The sequence below is a fragment of the Syzygium oleosum genome, unplaced genomic scaffold (genome assembly GCF_021117445.2).
Source record: "Syzygium oleosum isolate NSW1041296 unplaced genomic scaffold, Sole_v2.1 Sole_v2.02, whole genome shotgun sequence".
Classification (NCBI taxonomy): domain Eukaryota; kingdom Viridiplantae; phylum Streptophyta; class Magnoliopsida; order Myrtales; family Myrtaceae; genus Syzygium; species Syzygium oleosum.
The window spans coordinates 2,218,364-2,237,657 of record NW_026607486.1 but is presented as its reverse complement, the minus strand read 5'-3'; the positions used below and the strand labels follow the sequence as shown (position 1 = coordinate 2,237,657).

The window sequence follows — 19,294 nt, the reverse complement described above, 5'->3', positions numbered from 1 at the left end:
AGACCTTCTTATACACTTAAATTCATAATAATCATTAAAAATTCGACGTGACAATATTCATGGACGACACCAAACACATAGTTTAATGTGGTAATGGACGAATTCTGCCATGTGATAACGGCCATATGAACAGAAGTCTAATACAAGATGTTTTTCCGTCGTTGGTACAAGTATGGAGTATTCGCGAAACGGAAAAAAATTTTGGGTATTGATGTCTCACGATGAAAGTTTATCATTGTTTATGGGATTATTTCACGATAAATATGGAACTTATGAGAGAGATATTGTTCTTTCCAATCTCGCGAATCCTGCTTGAGCTCTCTTTTCAGTTCACCAAAAACAAACTGCCGAGAGCATGGAGATAGAATTGAACTTTGATCATCTGAAACATCCTTTTTTTCATTTATCAAAAAGGAAAATTAAAAATTTACATCCCATAATTATTAGTTTCTATGTACGAGTTATTAAAGGTGGACAAAAGGAACCATCCAGATCGGACTGAACCGATCGGTTCTGGTGGTTTCTGAGGGCACCGGTCCGGTTCCCAATTCCATAAAATTGAATCGGTAAATTTCGGCCTAGTTCTAGATGTAGAACCGCCCACTTAAAACATCCGGATTAGATCGATTTTTTTTTAAAAAAAATTTATTTCTTAAAAGGCTGTAAAAAAAAACCCCGAATTTATCTCCCATTTCACAAAGGAAGGTTTTCTTTTTATGCTGGAGCGATTACATTTACTTATGCATATAAGTAAAATGACAAGAACAAATCAAAACACATTAGTAGTTGTTCATTCCAATCAAATTTTGCCACAAACTGAAAAAATATCTATGAAACCTACAATGTTATACGTAACTCATTAATTGTGGAAACGTCTTCATTGTCAAGAACATCTTCAATTTCATCTTGAATATTAATCACAAATCAAAAAAGAAAAAACTGCCACCAGTTCCATCAGCCCATCCAAGAACTAGACTGGACCCTTTCTTCCCTAATTGTGGAAACTAATGCGCATGACAACTTGCTAAATAGTGTTTGATTTTGTTCTTTTGTTCCCAGAATCAGTTTGGGAATAGAAATTCGTTTGTTTAATTTTTTGATTCTGGGCACAAATTCGAATTTGTGCCCAAAATCAGTTTTGGAGCAGAATCAAGAATAAAAAAAAGTAGCTTCTTGATTCTGGGAACAAAAATGAGAATCATTTTTTTTTTTCTTCTTCTTTTTCTTGGTTTTTAATATAGCTTCTAATGTCCGGCGCGAGGGCCACCCTCGCCGTATCTGACGAGATTAAAATATTATTAATAAAAAAAATTTACCGGCCTTGGCCAGCGACCAGGCCATGACGAAAAAAATAAAAAAAAATATTATTAATAAAAAAAAATTTTACCGGCCATGGCCAACGACCAGACGGCTATGGCGAAAAAAATAAAAAAATTATTATTAATAAAAAAAATTTACCGGCCATGGCCAGCGACCAGGCCATGGCAAAAAAAAATAAAAAATATATTATTAATAAAAAAAATTTTACCGGCTATAGCCAGCGACTAAGCCATGGCGAAAAAAATAAAAAAAATATTTTCAATAAAAATATTTTTTATTAATATTTTATTAATAAAAAAATTATTTATAAAAACATATTTTACCGGCTATGGCCAGCGACCAGGCCATGGCAAAAAAAATAAAAAAATAATTTCAATAAATTTTTTTATTAAAATATTATTAATAAAAAAATATTTCTAAAAAAAATATTTTACCGGCCATGGCCAGTGACCAGGCCATGGCGAAAAAGAAAGAAAAAAAATATTTTTTAGTAAAATATTTTTAAAAAAAATTATTAATAAAAAAATTATTTATAAGAAATTTTTTTACCGGCCATGGCCAAGAAGGAGGAGAAGAAAAAAAAGAAAAGAAAGAAATATTAAAATATTTAAAATGTTATTAAAATATTATTAATAAAAAGAAATTTTATGCCGTTATCAAACGCATTTATGTTCTTTTACTATTTCAGGAATAGAAATTTTGGGCCGTTACCAAACTTCTTCAAATGCTCAGAATCAGTTCCCGGGCACAGAATAAAAAAAAATCATTTCTGACCAGAATTTGTTTCCGGGTATAGAATGGTTGCCATGCACACCCTAAATATGCTACTGGTTCCCCATTTTGAAAACTGGAACCGGTCCCTCTGATTTGGTTCTACCCAATCGAGCTGCCCGGAAATCGATCAACCCAACGCGCTATTTTTTGGCGATAAGAAATGTGAAAGTGCATAATATGCCTTTGAATGGGAAAAATAATAGTGCAATGATAATGATATGGGGAATGTATATAATTATCCTAAACAAAAGACGACAGGTGGAGCTTGGCGTAATCTATCTAGGGCAAGAAGAAGACAAATTCCAGGGCTTTTCAAGGTCCATTACATCGTCCCATCTCCATCTCCAGAACTTCGGCCTTCGTTTCCGTTTCGTTCCTTCTTGCGCTCCTCCATCCATAACGATGATGAACATCCCAAACAGTCGATCCATTCACTCTTCTTGACTCAGTTCACCTCTCTCTCTCTCTCTCTCTCTCTCTCTCTCTCTCTCTCTCAGGCAAGTCCTCTTCTTGTTCTCGACGACTCTCGATTGAACTTTGCATGTCATAGCAATGTTTTCGTGGTGGGTTTGTGGTTAGAGACTAGTATTTGCGGGTGGAAAGTGTAAAGTTGAAATTTTTTGGGATCTTTCTCACCTGAACTGTGCTTTCGATTTATTGGGCACGTTTTTGGTTATGTGGGAGCTTTTGTCAATGCGGGTTTTTCATGGTCGTTCGAGTTTGGCATGTGATATGGAAAATGTGAGGCGTTAGCTGTTATTTTCGAATGAAAGAGTGTTTTTTGTTGAGGATTATTAAATTTGATGCTGGAGGATTGGGTGGTTCTGCTCATCATGGTGTGCTTCCAGGTTTGTTGCCGAAAATGACCGAGCCATCCAAAGTGATTCACGTCCGCAACGTTGGGCATGAAATTTCAGAGGTACATGTTCTCTTGCAGCTTCTGCTCCTAAGTATATTCTTTTGATTGAATACGGCATTTCTGTGACGATTTTCAATGGAGGGAAGGAGTTGTTTTCTGGCTGACATCTTAAGGTTGAGATGGCTTTTACCTTCTGTACCATGCTGGTGCGGAAAAGACAAATAGTTTAGCGTACATTTTCCAGACAATCCTTGTACTTTGGATGTTTTATCCGATCATGTATACTGTCAAATTGTACAAACAACAGGTTTTACCTTCTTTTTTTAAGGTTTAATTAACACAAGTAGAGAGGAATGCAACAATGGCATACGGTGACATGCAATTCCAAAGGAAACACATTTTATTTCCCTTTCCTGTTCTTTTTTTGGCTGTGTTTTATTTGTAAGGTACCCAGGAGCTAATGCTTCCATAGCAGGATCACTTTTCCATAACACAAGTTGTCAGAGCCATACTTCTTCATCTACACTCCTGTTTTATGGTAATTTCAGAATATCATTAGAATCAAACAGTTAGTAAGCTCGGGCAGGCTGTTGGATTTTTTTTTTAGGAAATGACAATCCATGATCCCATTTTGGGATTCCAATGACTAAGATGTACAGTTTTGACGATGAGCTGTTTCGGGACCCCGCTCCCCTGCGGCAAAAAACCGAGGATTATTAAATTGCTGCGCATAAACGCTAGAGTTACCTAATAATTGGTTGATCTGTGTACAGAATGATCTGCTTCAACTATTTCAGCCATTTGGAGTCATTACGAAGCTTGTAATGCTCCGTGCAAAGAATCAGGTCTGTCTTCTGCTGTTAGATATCTCGTATAGCTTATTTCCTATATTAGATTCAGATGGGAGATTTGTGATTGTTGTTAAAACCTGTTGTTGTGCAGGCTCTTCTCCAAATGCAGGATATACCTTCTGCAATTAATGCCTTGCAGTTCTATACAAATGTTCAGCCAAGTATTAGGTAAAAGGCTTGTGGATATCGTTACTGTGAGCAGTAGTTATCTTGGCTTTTTCTTAATACTATCATGGCAAGAAACAATTGATGGCTTAGCAAATGCCCTCATGATTTGCAAGGACTGTGACAAGAATTAATAGGCAGAAGACTTTGGTGATCGGACTGCTTTTTTTGAGGAGTGTTCTGAATTATTTCAACCTTTATTCCTCTTAATATAGGGGTAGGAATGTATACGTCCAATTCTCATCACATCAAGAGCTTACCACAGTGGATCAGAATGCTCAAGGGAGAGGAGATGAGGTTAGCAGTCTATTTTTTATTTGTCGATGTGTCAGAATGTTGATTATTCCTGGAAAATTACCAACAAAATGAAGTGAACTTTTCAAGTTTCTGTGGGTAATGGTCAATGGCTGTTGAGCTGGGCTCAGTTGGTCAGGACAACTCATGAGCTTTCCTAGATTAGTTTGTAGAGAAGCTGAAAAGTGAAGCATGGTTTATTGTTTCAAGTATAGTTGTCATTGTAAACGAACAATATACAGCAATTGATGACTGTGTTATAACTTCAATTGAAGCCATATAAGGTCATTTGGAAGTCAGCTAGTGGACTAACATAATTGCTAGTCAACTTGTGGTTTTGGCTCGTAGGCTGGCTGTCTTTTCAATTTTTTTTTTAACAAGTAATTTGGTGAGTGGAATTGATATTATACAATTGTTACAAAGATATGTCCTTTATTCATTGTTTAGCAATACTTGAGTGCAAGAATTACACACAAACATACACACCTCACAATGATAATAATTTTAGTGGTGATTGATTCTCAAAAGTTGTTGCAGCTATATCTTTTCCAGCTTTCACGGGCAACTGATATGCCTTCTAAATTTGTTCTTATACTTTGACAATGGTTGTACTTGCAACCTTTGTACTTTTTTGTGCTTTGACCTTTTCTCATCAATGGTTTCTCAAATTTGTTGGAACTCAAAGGCATTCTAAATTGCCTGAAATCGAATAATATGAGTTGGAAGTTAATTCAACTGAGTGAGTGAGATTGGATGATGTAGTGTCGTTTGATACTTGACTTCGGCTTTTCACTTGAGTTTACGCCTATTGCATATGTCTGAATGGTTTTACCCAATAAAGTTGCAGTTCTTTTCCACTCAAGCTTTGAAAGTAAATTCTGTCCAGAAAGAAGAGGGAATTAAAGAAGAGGAAGATGCTATTTTCATAAATGCTTTGATTTTCATTGCGTTTGCATTTATATGTATTCACCAAAGGTTTTCCCCAAGAATTTAACCCATTAGGAGATCACTAATATTCTATATCTATCATCATTCTTTTAACACTCCCTCGGTGTATGCTGGTCCTTACATGTGAAACACAAGATGTGGATTTGACCACATTGATGAGATGCTAGGGACTAGAAAATAGTAACAGGAGAACTGTGAGGATAACAATTGGAGGGGTGTCAGGATTGAACTCTTGATAGGTGCTTTGATATCATTACATGTTGATAGGTGGTTAGGAAATGCGTCATTTGTATGTCTAGCTTATTTCTTAACATGTAGAATATCTCCTGCGAGATATATGGTAAGTCATATTTTTTAACTACAAGTACCCATCTGTTTGTATTTGTCATACTGCTTCTCTTCTCCTTGTGCTGACGTTTTCCTGACTATTTTTGGTATATTCAGCCCAATCGGATTCTACTGGTTACCATTCACCACATGCTGTATCCTATAACAGTAGAGGTGCTGCATCAAGTGTTTTCTCCTTATGGATTTGTGGAGAAGATTGTGACTTTTCAAAAATCAGCCGGTCAGCCCACTCCCCTCCTCCAACTGTCCCACTTACCCTCTCTCTTTCTCTCTTTCACATGCATGCATGCGTGCACGTACACACGTGCAGAAGCGCCTACGCACAAACCTGGGCTCCTCCTCCCTCTTGAAATTGTGTTTATAGCTACTTAAGGCCATATGATGCTTTTATGTGAGTTCTGCCCTTCCCTGGACCCTGTGTAAACGCAGGAGCTTCATGCACCGAGCTGCCCATGAGGTGTGGAGTATTGGTGTCACTGTATTTCCTAATTCTCTACGCAAAATTATTTTGCATCTATTTCTTAAGCTCTGTGCTCTAAAGAACTCAAGATTAGTTCAAGATTAGCCTAACTTTTGTCTGTTCCTCTGTTTTGACCAATTAGGTTTTCAAGCTCTTATTCAGTACCAATCACGCCAGAGTGCAATTTCAGCAAGAACTTCTCTTCAGGTGCTGATTAAATTTCTTGAGTTAGCAGAGTGTTATGTTGAATATCATCAGTAGGCATGCCTTCTAATAGGATACAGACGCTTGTCATTTTAGGGACGTAATATCTATGATGGTTGCTGCCAGCTGGACATTCAGTTTTCAAAGTATGTGTGAATGCCTATCCAACTTTGTTCTTTTCATGCTTCTGCATCATTGGCCTTTCCATTTGTTTCTTTTATTAATGTTGTCTCCAATCTGCTGCTGTAATTCATCACGTGTCCTTTTCATGATTCAGCCTTGATGAGCTACAAGTGAACTACAATAATGAGCGATCAAGGTAAGTCTATAGCTTTTGGATAGAATTTTCACGTTTTCGGTGGCATTGTATTGTTGATGAGCACATTCTTATACTGTCTGCAGGGATTTTACAAACCCAAGTTTGCCTTCTGAACAGAAAGGTAGATCATCACAGGTATGCTGCCTTGGCACTCTTCTGCTTTACCAGTTGTGGCCCAAGGTTTTGTCTTGAATACTCGTTTACTCTTCCATATCAAATGCTCTTGTTTTTCATGTTTATAGCCTGGGTATGGGGATGCTGGAAGCGTGTATGCCCTCCAAGCTGGTGGAGCACGGGCAGGTATTTTCTTGCCGAGCAATAATGCTTAGCCTTTATGCTTCACGTGTTGGTTTTTTTTTTCCTTAACATCCTGTTCTTTGTCTACATTTTCTTTGATGGTAACTCTATTTCTCTTGCTATGAACTATATATGCACCATTTGTTTGTTATACTAAATTATCACATATCACATACTTCTGTTTCTGCCAATAAGTTGCGCTTGTAGTTTCTTTGCTCCCTTAGCCATTTTTGCTGACTTTTACTTTCTTTGTCTTTTTATTGGTGTTCCAGTTGCATTTCCTCAGGTGAGTCATCGGTACTATTGCTTTCTTATTGCTGAGATATTTTTTATATTGTTTAATTCTCTCTTAGTCTTTGCTAAATTCTTTTGCTTATTCCTTCTATGCCTGTGTTTCCCTTGCTAATCAATTTTTTTTATTCAATTTTCTTGTAGATGGCTAATGCTGCTGCAATAGCAGCTGCCTTCGGAGGAGGTTTGCCTCCTGGAATAAGTGGAACTAATGACAGGTGTACCGTTCTCGTCTCTAATTTGAATCCTGATGTAAGTACTGCAAAGACATTACTGTCGGTTCATAATTTGATGGACTTTTTGATTATTTGTACTTGACTACATATGGCCATTCAGAAAATAGATGAGGATAAGCTTTTCAACTTGTTCTCTCTATATGGAAACATCGTGAGGATCAAGCTTCTGCGGAATAAACCAGATCATGCACTTGTTGAGATGGGTGATGGATTTCAGGCTGAGTTGGCTGTACACTTTTTGAAGGTACAAGTGACAAGCTTAGCAAAATTTCAATGTCGCTGTGTGTATGTGGGAAGAAGATGGTTTATCTCTTTGTGCTATGCTTTGTTATAATTCAAAGCATTCATGTTTATATCCTGTTCATATTATAGTATATGATGCAATATCAGTCCTTGGATCTTTTCGAAGGAAGATCTAGTTTATACTTGAAGAACTTCTCAACAATTGAAGGTGGAAACATATCGGAATAGTCACCAAGTTACATTCCATTGACTTTTCTTTCACTGAATTTCAATAACGTATCACCTGTTAGGCTTGGAGAGAATTTGAGAGTATCTGGATAGAATGTGTCACTCTTATATGTGACGTCTAGGATTGCTATTCACGTTATGCAAGCAGCAATTGATAGGAGTTGATGCAGATTCACTTGTCAGTTGATCTGAGCATTAATTGTCGAATTATTTGCACCATTTGGCATCAACTGTAGCATGCACGTTCTCTGCTTGTGGTATCTAAACTTTCGAATTTTGAATTATAGGGAGCTGCGGTTTTTGGGAAGCGGCTGGAGGTCAACTTCTCCAAGCATCCAAGCATAACTCAAGGCGCTGACACGCATGACTACATGAACTCAAATCTTAACCGCTTCAACCGTAATGCTGCAAAGAACTACCGCTACTGTTGCTCACCAACCAAGATGATCCATCTCTCTAGTCTCCCTCAGGAAGTGACAGAGGAGGAGATAGCGAAACATCTGGAGGAACATGGCTCCATTGTAAACACAAAGGTTTTCGAGGTGAACGGCAAGAAGCAGGCCCTGGTTCTCTTTGAGAACGAGGAACAGGCCACCGAAGCCTTAGTGTGTAGGCACGCCAGCTCTCTGGCTGGGTCGGTAATCCGGATTTCGTTCTCCCAGTTGCAGGAGATGTAGGTCGCTGTATGGTCGGGGGCATGGCATGGAAAAACTTCTTTTGCTCAAATGGTGGGAGTTAGGACCCGTTTGTTTTTTTATTTATGTGGGTGGCCGTCTTCTAAGTCTCGACTTTTGATGTAGATTTTAATTGCTTCATAATCGACGATGCCCTCTACTTTTCTCTATATCTTCATTCTTTTGGATGCTTGTACGGATTATTCTGTTAGGTCCTTTTTTTATTTTCATGGGTAGATGTCCTGCTTAGCAGATAGGCTCAGTTTTGAAGGATGGGAAAGGAGAGACAGAGAGCATGTAGGGGGACTTGTTTTCCTTCTTTTTCTTGTATCATTCTAGTAAATCCAGGCTAAGTTTAGCCGCTTCTGTTGTATCCTATTCAATTTTCTTCCCTGTTGAATTGGCACAAAGAGCTAGTTATGAAGAATGTTTCAGGCTCTTGAGAGCTTATGTTCCTCCTCCTGCTCCTCCTCCTCGCTGCTATCGTCTTTGTCATATCGCCGTCACTTCTCTTTCTTCACTTCCTCCTTCGCTATCTGCTTCTTCTTCCTCCTCCTCCTCCTCCTCCTCCTCCTTTTTCCTCTTTCTTCTTCTTCTTCTTCCACGGGGAATGCTAAACCGATTGAAAATGTTGAATCGAGGTCGATATATCATTGATAGACGTTGTGTTTGAGCAAATAGACCTGATTCTCTCTTTCTTCGTGCGTGCTGATGGTCACTTTGGGATCCATCCGTGCTCTTTATTGTTGTGACCTGTGTGTAAAATGTCGCGACACAACTAAAAATTCCAAGTATTTATATGTCCCAAAGCTCGGAATGATAAAAACGTAAGTAAATTTAAGTTGCTACGGGAATTGGCGTCTCTGGAAAGATCCTCACTCTCTCTCTCTCGCCATGGATCGAGGGTCCGAAACCTAATATTTTGCTAGAAGAATCTCTATGCCTGAGAGTGAATTTCCGATGGCTTCCACATTTCGTACTCCTACTCTCATGCCTAATTGGAGGTCCAACACTTACAAATCAAAGAGCCCGGAGTCATCATCGATCATTCTAGGATAGTCATGCATAAGCATATGCCCATATGTCAGATTATGTCCTCTGATTATCTAAGACTAGTGCAAGTATAGTTGGCTCTGTAAACAAAGGTACCGTATCTATGCAGTGTGCCTCCAGTCCTTGAGGCAAACGACACCACATAAATGCCAAAATTGATAATAATTAATTGAAAATGAATGATTTGAAAAATATATTAATTGGTAATTGAAATATCGTTTTCGGGACGAACAGATATCTTATGATGCAGTGATGACTGTACTAATGATCACTGCAATCTTGTCCATTCCATTCCTGTTCATACGATAAGATGATGATGTCTGGTGTCACACTCCAAAGAGCAACGAGGAGAGACTTTCCAACGTCCATGGATTCTTCAAGTGTAATCCGATTATCATCATCCCCATTCAGAATCGCGCATTCCTCTCTGCGCGCGACGAACCGAACCCACAACCCGCTCTCGCTCTCGCTCTCGTCGTCGTCGTCAACCTCCGCCTCTCGAGACAATCCCCGGAAGAAGCCGCCGAAGCTGGAAGCCGGCGCCGGGGCCAAGAGGGGAGCGGCTCTCGACGAGGCCGCCTACGAGGCCGAGCGGCTCCGGCTCGACGCCGAGGCTCGGGAGTCGATGGCGGAGGCGGCGGAGCGCGAGGGAGCCGAGGAGGACCCGAAGGCGTGGAAATGGGTGATCCGGAAGAGGGTGTGGGATTTCATGGAGGCGCGCGACGTGGCCCAGAACCCCCGGCCCGTTCACCACCGCATCCCCAACTTCGTCGGTGCTTCGGCTGCTGCTAGCAAGGTGAAAAATGCAAACTTTATCCGATTACTTATTCCCTTTCATTTTTCAATTTGCTATTGTGTGGAAAATTTTCGTTTTTGTTCTTCTGGTGATCTTGGGGAGACGAAGAATGGTTAATTGGATTGGTTTGTAATGTTATGTATGTAGGCATTTGAATAAGTGAGACATATTCGACACCGAATAAGAGCCTATAACGCCATTAGCCAACCAGTGTGATCATGCACTCTTATATAGAAGTAATGGAATTTCAGGCAGAACTGATGATTTTCTTCTCTGATTCCGTGATGAAAAAAATTGAATAGAACAGTGTCTTTTTACCCTCCATGTTTGACTTGGGCCTTATGGCAGTTAAGCGAGTTGGAAATTTTTCGAGTTGCAGAGTGTGTGAAGGTTAATCCGGATTCACCCCAGAAGCAAGTCAGGTTCCTCACTCTCTCTGGTCAGGTTTTTTCCAGCTAATATGTTCCCTTAAGTTAATTTAATTCACTTGCAACTTTAGAAGGAAAAATGTGTAGCAATGTCGAGCTGACTTTCTCAAAAAGTTAAGAGACTGTACTGCTGTTTGTGCAGATGGGAAGAAGTTGTTAACTCCTCAACCCCGTCTGAGGACAGGTTTTTTCTCTGTTCTTCAGTCCTCTATGTTGGCCCCTCATACCATCAATGAGGCTTGTACCTCTGTGGGGGTCGCCAAGTATGGAAGGCCGATCGGATTGGATGAGAAGATAAAGGTGGATCTGATTGTGATTGGCTCCGTTGCAGTTGACCCTAAGACCGGTGCTCGGCTTGGGAAGGGTGAGGTAATTATAGACATGCTGTTGCTAGCAACAATTTTTTTTCCCTGTGGGGATTGCAGGGACAAGTATGGTTGCTTCAAAAGGTTCTGAATCAATTTTCAGCTTTATGTGTATTGGCTTAATTGCGGGTTGCAAAGATCTAGTGGCATCTAAGGTGGTTTTGTCTAATTTACAGAATTGTACTATCAGTTGTTAATTGCTACCAATACTACATATTTGCAACTCATAGATCCACTTTTAGAAGTATCTTTTGCTTGTGCATTCCTGATACTGGTGAAGCAAAATGTCTGGCGACTGCAATCAAGATCTTAGATATGATCTCCTGCTATTCACTGAATCTTGAAAAGCTATTGGAGATTCTAAATCATTCGCTAAAATTTTGGTGCAGGGGTTTGCAGAACTTGAGTATGGCATGCTACGATATATGGGAGCTATTGATGACTCGACACCAGTTGTCACCTCCGGTGAGTTGTTTCATAAATTCTGTCCATATTTCACCTAGTTTAAGTAACTGAAGTTATTCCTCTGAAAATAGTATCCTGGACTTACCAATATTCCCACAATTGCAAGCACATGATTAATCTATGGGTGATGTGAAAACATACTCCATGTCCATGTGAACCTTTGACTATCCAATAGGGAATTATCCTCTCAAATCTCATCCTGACGACTGCATCATTGCATGATCTAAGTATCAACTAGTGTGGAAGATTCAACGGTATGTTTCCTATTGTCTGGTACTGTCATTATAAGTGAACTGCAGGATTCTTGTTCGGAAGCAAGAACTTTTTATTTATATATGCATTTGGTATGGGTTTTCTGCTTTATCATTGGAAGATAAATTGGAGACAAATGTCGTTTATTTAAAAATGTCTCTTGAGTTTTGACATTTTAAGGGGGCATCTGCTTAATGAAGGATGTCTCAAGCCTTTGTGTTTTAATGCTGGTGCAGTATACATCTACATAAGCCTCTAACCATTCATTATCAATTTCCATAGCAGTATTTATTAGCTGACCACGCCAGAAAATTGGTGAATGTGCTCTTGCAGTGCACGACTGTCAATTGGTGGATGACATTCCAGTGGAGAAGTTGTTAATACATGATGTGCCTGTGGATGTGATATGCACTCCCACACAGGTCATTTTCACTAACACTTCCATTCCAAAGCCCCAAGGTTAGTGCAGCAGTAATATATCCTTTAAACCCGTCATCGCTCTCTCTCTCTCTGTGGCATAACAGTGTACTTGATCTTCTGTGATCTTGTTGTACTTAGTAAGGGAGGCTGCTTTGTTTATAGGGATCTACTGGGATAAACTGTCTCCTGAGAAGCTGGGTCAAATTCGTATTCTGAGGGAGCTCAAGCGCAGAATTGAGCAGGAAACTGAACAAAAGCTTCCTTGTGGTCCATCAGAGAAATTACCCCCGATGGCTCAACGGAGCCGCTCAAAATCTCGAGATAAATAAGACCGATCCACGATGAAGAAGAACAGGATTTGTAAATACTGCTTTGAGCTAGCAGATGGTTGTCGCATTAATAGTTCTGTGGGCAACCTTGAATGAAATGGGAAGCAATTAGGTGTGATTTGAAGATCTGAGAGGCAGATTGTTGTTGAGCTATGTTTTGGTGTTTGATTACTTACAGCTATCAGAAGTGATGATGCATAAGTTTCTTAATAGGGCAACTTTAGCACATGCCTTGGCCATTTAAGCTGATTGACTCGGCCTCTTAAGCGGATTTGAAGGGCTCATTTCACCAGGTCACTAGAAAATGTGCCTGACCACCATCGCGGCGGTGGCGCGGGATCTGTCCCCTCCCCTCTTTTCTGCATGTCATGCCGGAGTTGAGACCACCGTCGCAATGGCCGCCTCGCAGACGAGATTGAGATCGATAGCTCGGTGGTCTCCTCCGATAGACGTGACGACCACCACCCCAGCGTTCGCTGTCGAGGGGGCGGGACTATTGTGGCGGCAGTGGTCCTGCAACCACCGAGTGCCCCTGTACACTTTTTTTGTGACAAATATGGGGTGTTCTACAAAATCTTTTCCAATCCTTTCAGCCAAATGTTGGCCTTGCCAAAGATTTTAGCATTTGCGGAAGGCTTCCTAGGTTAATTAATTTTTTTCTTTCAAAATTTTCCTTACCAATTTTTTCGATTTTCGTTTTTACCCTCATTACGGCCGTTCATCTTCTCTGCTCAAGGACGGCCGACAAGGCCAGCTAGCCTTGTCAGAGACCTCAGGTAGTCACTTGTGTCGCTCAAACCAAGGTGGTCGCGTGAGTTTGAGCGACCCAGGCAAGGGCCACATGAGGTCACACGACCCTAAGTAGCCCTCGATGGGGGCATGTGACCTCATGGGGGCCTTGCCTGGCTCGTGTGGCCCGGGAATTGCACAACCCCAGGAGACCCTTGCTAGGGGTCATTAGGAGCCAGCTGAGGTCGTCCAACCGCGGACCGCCGACAAGCCAAATCTAGTGTCGATGGCCATTGTTTGAGCCCTTAGCCAGAATCGGCGAAGGGTTGAAGTTTTCTTTTCCTTTTTTAATAAAAAAATAAGAAAAGTCCTTTGCAAGAAATTTTTGTCCAAACACTATTTAACTGAAAATTACTTTACAATTGACTTTTAAATTACAATTTACTCAACACAATTTGCATTTCGAAAAATCCCTTTTAACTTAAATCTCTTCAAAAGTTCAATCAAACGTAGTCTATATGCATTCTTTGATTGCCACCTTATCTTACTTGCTACCAACTCAATGCTTCGCCGGTCAAATTTAACCGATGGACTAACGTCAACACTTTTAAAAAAGTACAAGTTTTATTTTAAACCAACAGTAATAAAAACAAAAGGAGAGTTGGTTTTGAATCTCGGATAAATTCGACCAAAAAAAAAAGAATCTTGGGTAAAAGCAAAGGAATTGCTAGTGTCATTTCACCTAATATAAATTAGCTATTTTAGTTGATATTAAAGTTCCTGAGCACGTATAAATATCATTAGTCAAATGAGTAAGTAACTAGTCGCATACAATCCTTCAAGTAAATGCTTCAAAGTTACTAATGGTATTGCAAAATTAATAATAGCATCTACATTTTATTTTATTAAAAAAAGGTGTATATTTTGTCAATATAAAAGATAATCGATCATGGAAAAAGGTCAATTAATTTTCTTTATCAAGAACTACTTATGACGTGAAGAAGTTACCGACGATTGTTGCGAATTATAAACATTATGAGAGGGTAAAATTAACTTTCTTGCTTGGCAACCCAATTCCGACCCAAAGAATAGACGCGCAGTTAAAATTCTTGAGGAATTATATATATTTGTGTATTGTTAAAGATCGTTCACGACACTCGACCTCTCCGAATTAACCACTTTGAAAAGTCATTATTCTACTATAAATGAAAATTTTACTTGCGGGTATCAAGAGGTTACTTTCTGTATTAAAAAGCTAAATCAATTGTCCAGGAGTAATTAGCAATTTTCATCACGAATCCAGTAAATTATTGAAAGGCAAAAATTACCCTCTTCTTTTTACAGAGTAAAAATGGCTTCCTCCCTCAAGACATCCGAAAATGGCAAAAAGGAAGAATTTTTCTCCTCATCTGTGACGATGGAGATGGTGGGTCGATAGGCAGGAGGGGGTTCAGAGGCTGAGGAGTGCAAATGAGTTCGTCTGCAATGATGCTGCGTCGTTTCTGCTGCTTCAGCACCGCCGTCTCCCCTTCCACATCTTCTTCTTCCTCATCCGCTCCTACTGCCAAGAAGAAGCCCCTCGTCTTCCTCGGCTCTCCTCAGGTCTCTTTCTCTAGCTGCGCGTGTATTTTACTCGTGTCGGTTCGTTCTTACGAGAATTTGCATGATGTAGTCCTTAAAGGTCCTTCCTTTACGCAAACTGGGCAGGTCTCTGCCGTCGTTCTTGACGCCCTCTTCAAGGCCTCGAGCTCCCCAGGCTCCGCGTTTGAGGTAACGCCTCCAGCCCTGTCGTGTTGTGGTCTCTTTCGTTGATCCGCTGAGCTCTGCGTGCTGTTCCCGTTCATTGCTTTACCCGGTTTTGCTATATACATTTAATCCGTATGATACTGTAGATGGGTGCTTTTGAAATTTCATGTTGAGCTGAATAGGAATGTGATTGTTGTGTTGACAATGTTGGGTTGTTTGGAGAGATTATGGTCAGCCCACGACAGTAGGGGGCAAATGGTTGGATTTGTTGATTAGTATGGCCTGATTTCGACCTCAGGCAATGGTGACTTGGGTTGCTAATACGGTGCGATTTAGGTTGCAGCAATAGTTACCCAACCGCCGGCTAGAAGAGACAGGGGAAAAAAGATCTTGCCGTCTCCGGTGGCACAATATGCACTCGACAGGGGATTCTCCCCCGAACTTATTCTCACACCAGAACGAGCAGGGGAGGTAATGAAGATCAAGTGCCTTTTTTTTCTATCTCTATTGCTTTTCTTTTTTGCGGTTTCAGTGATTTTGTATTTTTCGCTGTGTTTAGCAGAAGAATTTAGTTAGTTGAGCTAGCACGGAGCTTGGACTTCTCATTTATCTTTTTCCGTACAAGTGGAACTGCTTGCTTTGATTACAACTAGCTGTGTAACTACTTTACTAATCTAAGTGGTTCCTTCTCGTCCTCTCAGTTTTGACGTGCTTGTTACTCTTCTTATTTATGTGCAACTATTGGAACTGTTGGATAGGTTATCTGATGGTTCTCCCTTGCACCTTAATAGGGACAAACTCTACATATTGTTGTCGTCTTTTCGGTTGCTCAGTACTTAGTTCACTGAAAATATTGGTTACTGATAAGTCGTTGACAATGCACTACCAATTAACTTTTTTTTTTTTATAATCAAATTCCTCCAATAGTTCTTCGTTGCTTGGATAGTGCCACTCTAGAAAGTTTTCCATTGTAAAGAATGCACAAAACTTTCGATAAGGCTAAGATTTTCTATCTGCTTATCTTTCAGGACTCCTTTCTGTATACTTTAAGAGCATTGAATCCTGATATTTGCATCACTGCAGCATATGGAAATATTCTACCAAGCAAGTTTCTTAAAATTCCTCCATTGGGTTAGTCAAATGCAATCCCAGCTTCTTATTATGATCTGCTTGTTTCTCTTCCAGATCACGTGATTAACCAATGATTGATCTTCTTGTTTTTGTTAAATGTGATCAATCAATGATCATTTTTAAAGTCACGAGGCTGCTTGAATAACATTCGATCGGTTTACTTATCTGCAATTAGGGACTGTTAATATACACCCAAGCCTATTGCCATTATACCGTGGCGCTGCTCCAGTTCAAAGAGCAATTCAGGTAGGCTTAAGTTAACATATGCTTACAAAAGATGTGATTAAATAAGGAGGATATTCTCATTTGTGGAGTTATGTGTCAGGATGGTGTCAAAGAAACCGGAGTGTCATTAGCATTCACTGTCCGTGCTTTGGATGCAGGACCCGTGATTGCCAGTAAGCGATGGGAAGTTGATGATCGAATTAAGGTAGTGAGAGTTCTTGGTAGAGAATATGCAGATATGGATTGTTCTTAATTGATTTTCCAAAATTTGTTCCGTTGGTGTTTACAGAGCGGATAGTTAGGTTTTTTCCTTCGTCTGCTCTTCCATAGTAAGCATATCAACTAGCTGGTACAAAATATGTTGGGCAGGACTAGGGGTGTAATCGAGCTGACTCTAGTGACTCAATGTGATTATTTGAAACTCCATACTCAACTTGAGTTTGATGGAGCTTGCTTCTTTAAGCTTGACTTATACTTGTTAAAATGTTTCATGAATTTGAGCTAAACTGGACTCAATTTACCTTAATTATGAAAAGTAAAGTTCAGTCTTAACCTAACTGGAGCTCAAGCTTCTGTTTAGAAAGTATATTTGTTTTGATAAATTACTCTCTATGATCAAAATATATGAAAACTTAACTACTAGATTTTCTACTTTAGTTAAGTACTTTTCAGTTTGAGCTCAACTCAATTCATTGCTGTAGCTACTTGTTCTCTAATAGATTGACTCAAGCCTGAGTAGTTTATGAGATAGCCTGAGTAACTCATGAGTAGCTTGACTTAATTTCACCTCTGGGCAAGACAGGTGCAATTGTTTGGTGAATGGGGTTTTTCATAATTCTGTTTGATGAAATGATTTTCTCGCACGATTGCTCGATTAATTAAATAAATTGAATTTTGTTCTATGTACCTACATTGACTAATAAATCTCTTTCTCTCTCTCTCTCTCTCCACACACACACACACACACACACACACACACACACAAAATAGTTCTGCAGTCAATTACATGCTCATTAGCTTCCCAGGGATCAAATTTGTCATTCTTAAGCTGGTTTTGTTGCAGGCGCCAGATTTACTTGACCTGTTGTTCTCTGAAGGTGTGCCAATTCTCAAATGCCGTTTTAGCATATTAGAGGCTGAATTTGTAGAATTTTTATTTTATTCACTGCCAATGGGAAAACAACGCTCGCAGACAATGTTATGACACTTATATTTTGAGAAGCTGGAATCTAGCAATAGAATGGCTACATGTTTCTAGATTCTAGTTTTACACGTCATCACTCATCTTTGTCATAACATTTATTGTTATCAGTATGGTAGTTTCATGTTTATTTCGTTACTGTCAATACTTTTCTATGGATTTGGAGGATCCAATTAATTAGGAGGAAAGATAATATCTGAACTTAGCATCATTCCAGTGTATTATCTTGTTCACATTTGAAGTTGTGTTCTCCATTCAGTTGTTGTATCTAAATTCTTCATTTGGACAGTGATGTCCACTTGTTATATGCGCAATTGCCTATTGACGAAAATATCATTTATTCCAGGATCTAAGCTTTTGATCCGTGAACTTCCCTCTTTACTGGATGGCTCTGCTCAAGCAAAAGCCAAGCCACAAGATGAGACTAAAGCCACCTTAGCTCCCAAGGTACCACTCTTCTTACATAATAAATGCCAGAACAGGATGTGATAGATTGAGTTGGCCATTTCTTAATTTCAGTAACCATTTGAAACTGAGGTTAGCGTCTTTGATAGCTTCTCCTGCTTCTCACAGATAACCCCTGAGGAGTCATGGCTATGCTTCGACGAGGAGGCTGTGGCCCTTCATAATAAAGTGAGTGGTCCTTTCTTCCCTGAGTTGGACCGTGTGGAATGACATACAACATTTTAGGTTCGTGCATTTGCAGGTTGGCCAGGGACCCGAGCCAAGTTTGCCGTGATGGACAAAGAGAATGTTCAGCAGAATGTCCTAGAGCTTAAAGTCATCACTACGAGGGTATGCAGTGAGATCAGAAGTGAAGTTGGTGAAGTGGATGGCGTAAGTTTCGCCAAGGGTGCTTTAATAGTTCCTTGTGGAGGTGGCACGGCACTGGAGGTATGCTTGTTCCTTCCAATCAAAATTTATCATGGAATTTGGTCATTTGCAATTTGTATGGGTTGTCCTCAGAACCCACTGCTCTCATCACTTTTGGAGTTTAGGAAAAAGTAACGAGTGTTATTTTCTGGGGACATTGGTATTTTGTCTTCTAGTTGTTTTTGGAAAACTCTTGCAAAAAGATGATCTGGTTACTTTTCTTACATGACCAGGTATTGGAAGTTCAACTTCCAGGTAAGAAAGTGGTCAATGCTGCTGCATTTTGGAATGGTTTGCGAGGTCAAACTCTAAAAAGGTTGTGACGCATAAGGATTTTTCTGCTTGGCGATGGATAGAGAATGGAGTTGCATTGTTTCGAGCCAATTTGCAGGGTTGATTTCCTTTGTTTATCATTCCGATCATTATTGATTTCTTTTAACATTTAATTATCTGATGGAAAGAGACTTTTCTTTACAAATTGCATTGAGAAATTTAATCTGATGCAAAAGCTTTCCATATTTTGTCGTCCTTGAGTCGAGAGTAGAGGACATTACATCTCTGGATACGTGGGGCTAAGAGTTTGAAGGCTTAACCATGAAAGAAACCCTTCAATGGAATCAAGATAAAGCAAATGGACTGCAATGGTGACAGAATAGAAGCTTGAATGGAAGACCATCACTATGATAAAACTTAAGTGTTTCATCTATGTAGTAAGATGTCAGCCAGCATAAGACTAAAAGGAGCTAACTAGCGGAAGTCTAAATCGATAT

The 19,294-nt window shown here is 39.7% G+C and overlaps 3 protein-coding genes across 7 annotated transcripts; all 3 read left to right on the top strand.

Annotated features, from left to right (window-relative positions):
* Positions 1-2,364: 2,364 nt before the first annotated feature.
* On the top strand, positions 2,365-8,681 carry LOC115684687 (polypyrimidine tract-binding protein homolog 3). 4 transcript variants are annotated; one of them, XM_056308537.1, is made up of 16 exons: positions 2,365-2,595; positions 2,943-3,013; positions 3,429-3,491; positions 3,727-3,798; positions 3,896-3,972; positions 4,185-4,266; positions 5,656-5,779; positions 6,162-6,226; positions 6,320-6,369; positions 6,501-6,542; positions 6,626-6,677; positions 6,785-6,842; positions 7,112-7,125; positions 7,275-7,382; positions 7,467-7,610; positions 8,125-8,681. In XM_056308537.1, the coding sequence occupies exons 2-16, from the start codon at positions 2,957-2,959 to the stop codon at positions 8,512-8,514; spliced, it is 1,398 nt and encodes a 465-aa protein (XP_056164512.1). In that variant the 5' UTR covers positions 2,365-2,595; positions 2,943-2,956; the 3' UTR covers positions 8,515-8,681. The 4 variants fall into 4 exon arrangements, with proteins under 4 accessions (XP_056164512.1, XP_056164515.1, XP_056164514.1 ...); XM_056308540.1 differs by lacking the exon at positions 3,429-3,491 and having other exon boundaries at positions 2,366-2,577; positions 2,941-3,013; XM_056308539.1 differs by lacking the exon at positions 3,429-3,491 and having other exon boundaries at positions 2,366-2,595.
* Positions 8,682-9,852: 1,171 nt separating this feature from the next.
* LOC115684727 (5-formyltetrahydrofolate cyclo-ligase-like protein COG0212) lies at positions 9,853-12,843 on the top strand. The gene is made up of 6 exons (XM_030609586.2): positions 9,853-10,360; positions 10,709-10,799; positions 10,931-11,157; positions 11,543-11,618; positions 12,204-12,329; positions 12,453-12,843. Exons 1-6 carry the CDS (start codon positions 9,875-9,877, stop codon positions 12,617-12,619), a joined length of 1,173 nt encoding a protein of 390 aa, XP_030465446.2. The 5' UTR covers positions 9,853-9,874; the 3' UTR covers positions 12,620-12,843.
* A 1,884-nt stretch (positions 12,844-14,727) lies between these two features.
* Positions 14,728-19,025, top strand: LOC115684662 (uncharacterized). Of its 2 annotated transcripts, XM_030609491.2 has the most exons (11): positions 14,730-14,950; positions 15,056-15,118; positions 15,431-15,565; positions 16,123-16,225; positions 16,401-16,471; positions 16,551-16,655; positions 17,514-17,547; positions 17,998-18,098; positions 18,225-18,284; positions 18,342-18,545; positions 18,758-19,025. In XM_030609491.2, exons 1-11 carry the CDS (start codon positions 14,819-14,821, stop codon positions 18,845-18,847), a joined length of 1,098 nt encoding a protein of 365 aa, XP_030465351.2. In that variant the 5' UTR covers positions 14,730-14,818; the 3' UTR covers positions 18,848-19,025. The 2 variants fall into 2 exon arrangements, with proteins under 2 accessions (XP_056164306.1, XP_030465351.2); XM_056308331.1 differs by lacking the exon at positions 18,758-19,025 and having other exon boundaries at positions 14,728-14,950; positions 18,358-18,533.
* The last annotated feature ends 269 nt before the right edge of the window (positions 19,026-19,294 follow it).

Coding starts and splice junctions, on each gene's coding strand:
- LOC115684687 (XM_056308537.1), top strand. CDS start 2,957: ATGACCGAGCCATCCAAAGTGATTCACGTCCGCAACGTTGGGCATGAA. Junction 6,370..6,500: donor CTGGACATTCAGTTTTCAAA/GTATGTGTGAAT, acceptor TTCATGATTCAG/CCTTGATGAGCTACAAGTGA. Junction 7,611..8,124: donor TGGCTGTACACTTTTTGAAG/GTACAAGTGACA, acceptor TTTGAATTATAG/GGAGCTGCGGTTTTTGGGAA.
- LOC115684727 (XM_030609586.2), top strand. CDS start 9,875: ATGATGATGTCTGGTGTCACACTCCAAAGAGCAACGAGGAGAGACTTT. Junction 10,361..10,708: donor CTTCGGCTGCTGCTAGCAAG/GTGAAAAATGCA, acceptor GCCTTATGGCAG/TTAAGCGAGTTGGAAATTTT. Junction 11,158..11,542: donor CTCGGCTTGGGAAGGGTGAG/GTAATTATAGAC, acceptor ATTTTGGTGCAG/GGGTTTGCAGAACTTGAGTA.
- LOC115684662 (XM_030609491.2), top strand. CDS start 14,819: ATGAGTTCGTCTGCAATGATGCTGCGTCGTTTCTGCTGCTTCAGCACC. Junction 18,099..18,224: donor AAGCCACCTTAGCTCCCAAG/GTACCACTCTTC, acceptor TGCTTCTCACAG/ATAACCCCTGAGGAGTCATG. Junction 18,546..18,757: donor GAGGTGGCACGGCACTGGAG/GTATGCTTGTTC, acceptor TTACATGACCAG/GTATTGGAAGTTCAACTTCC.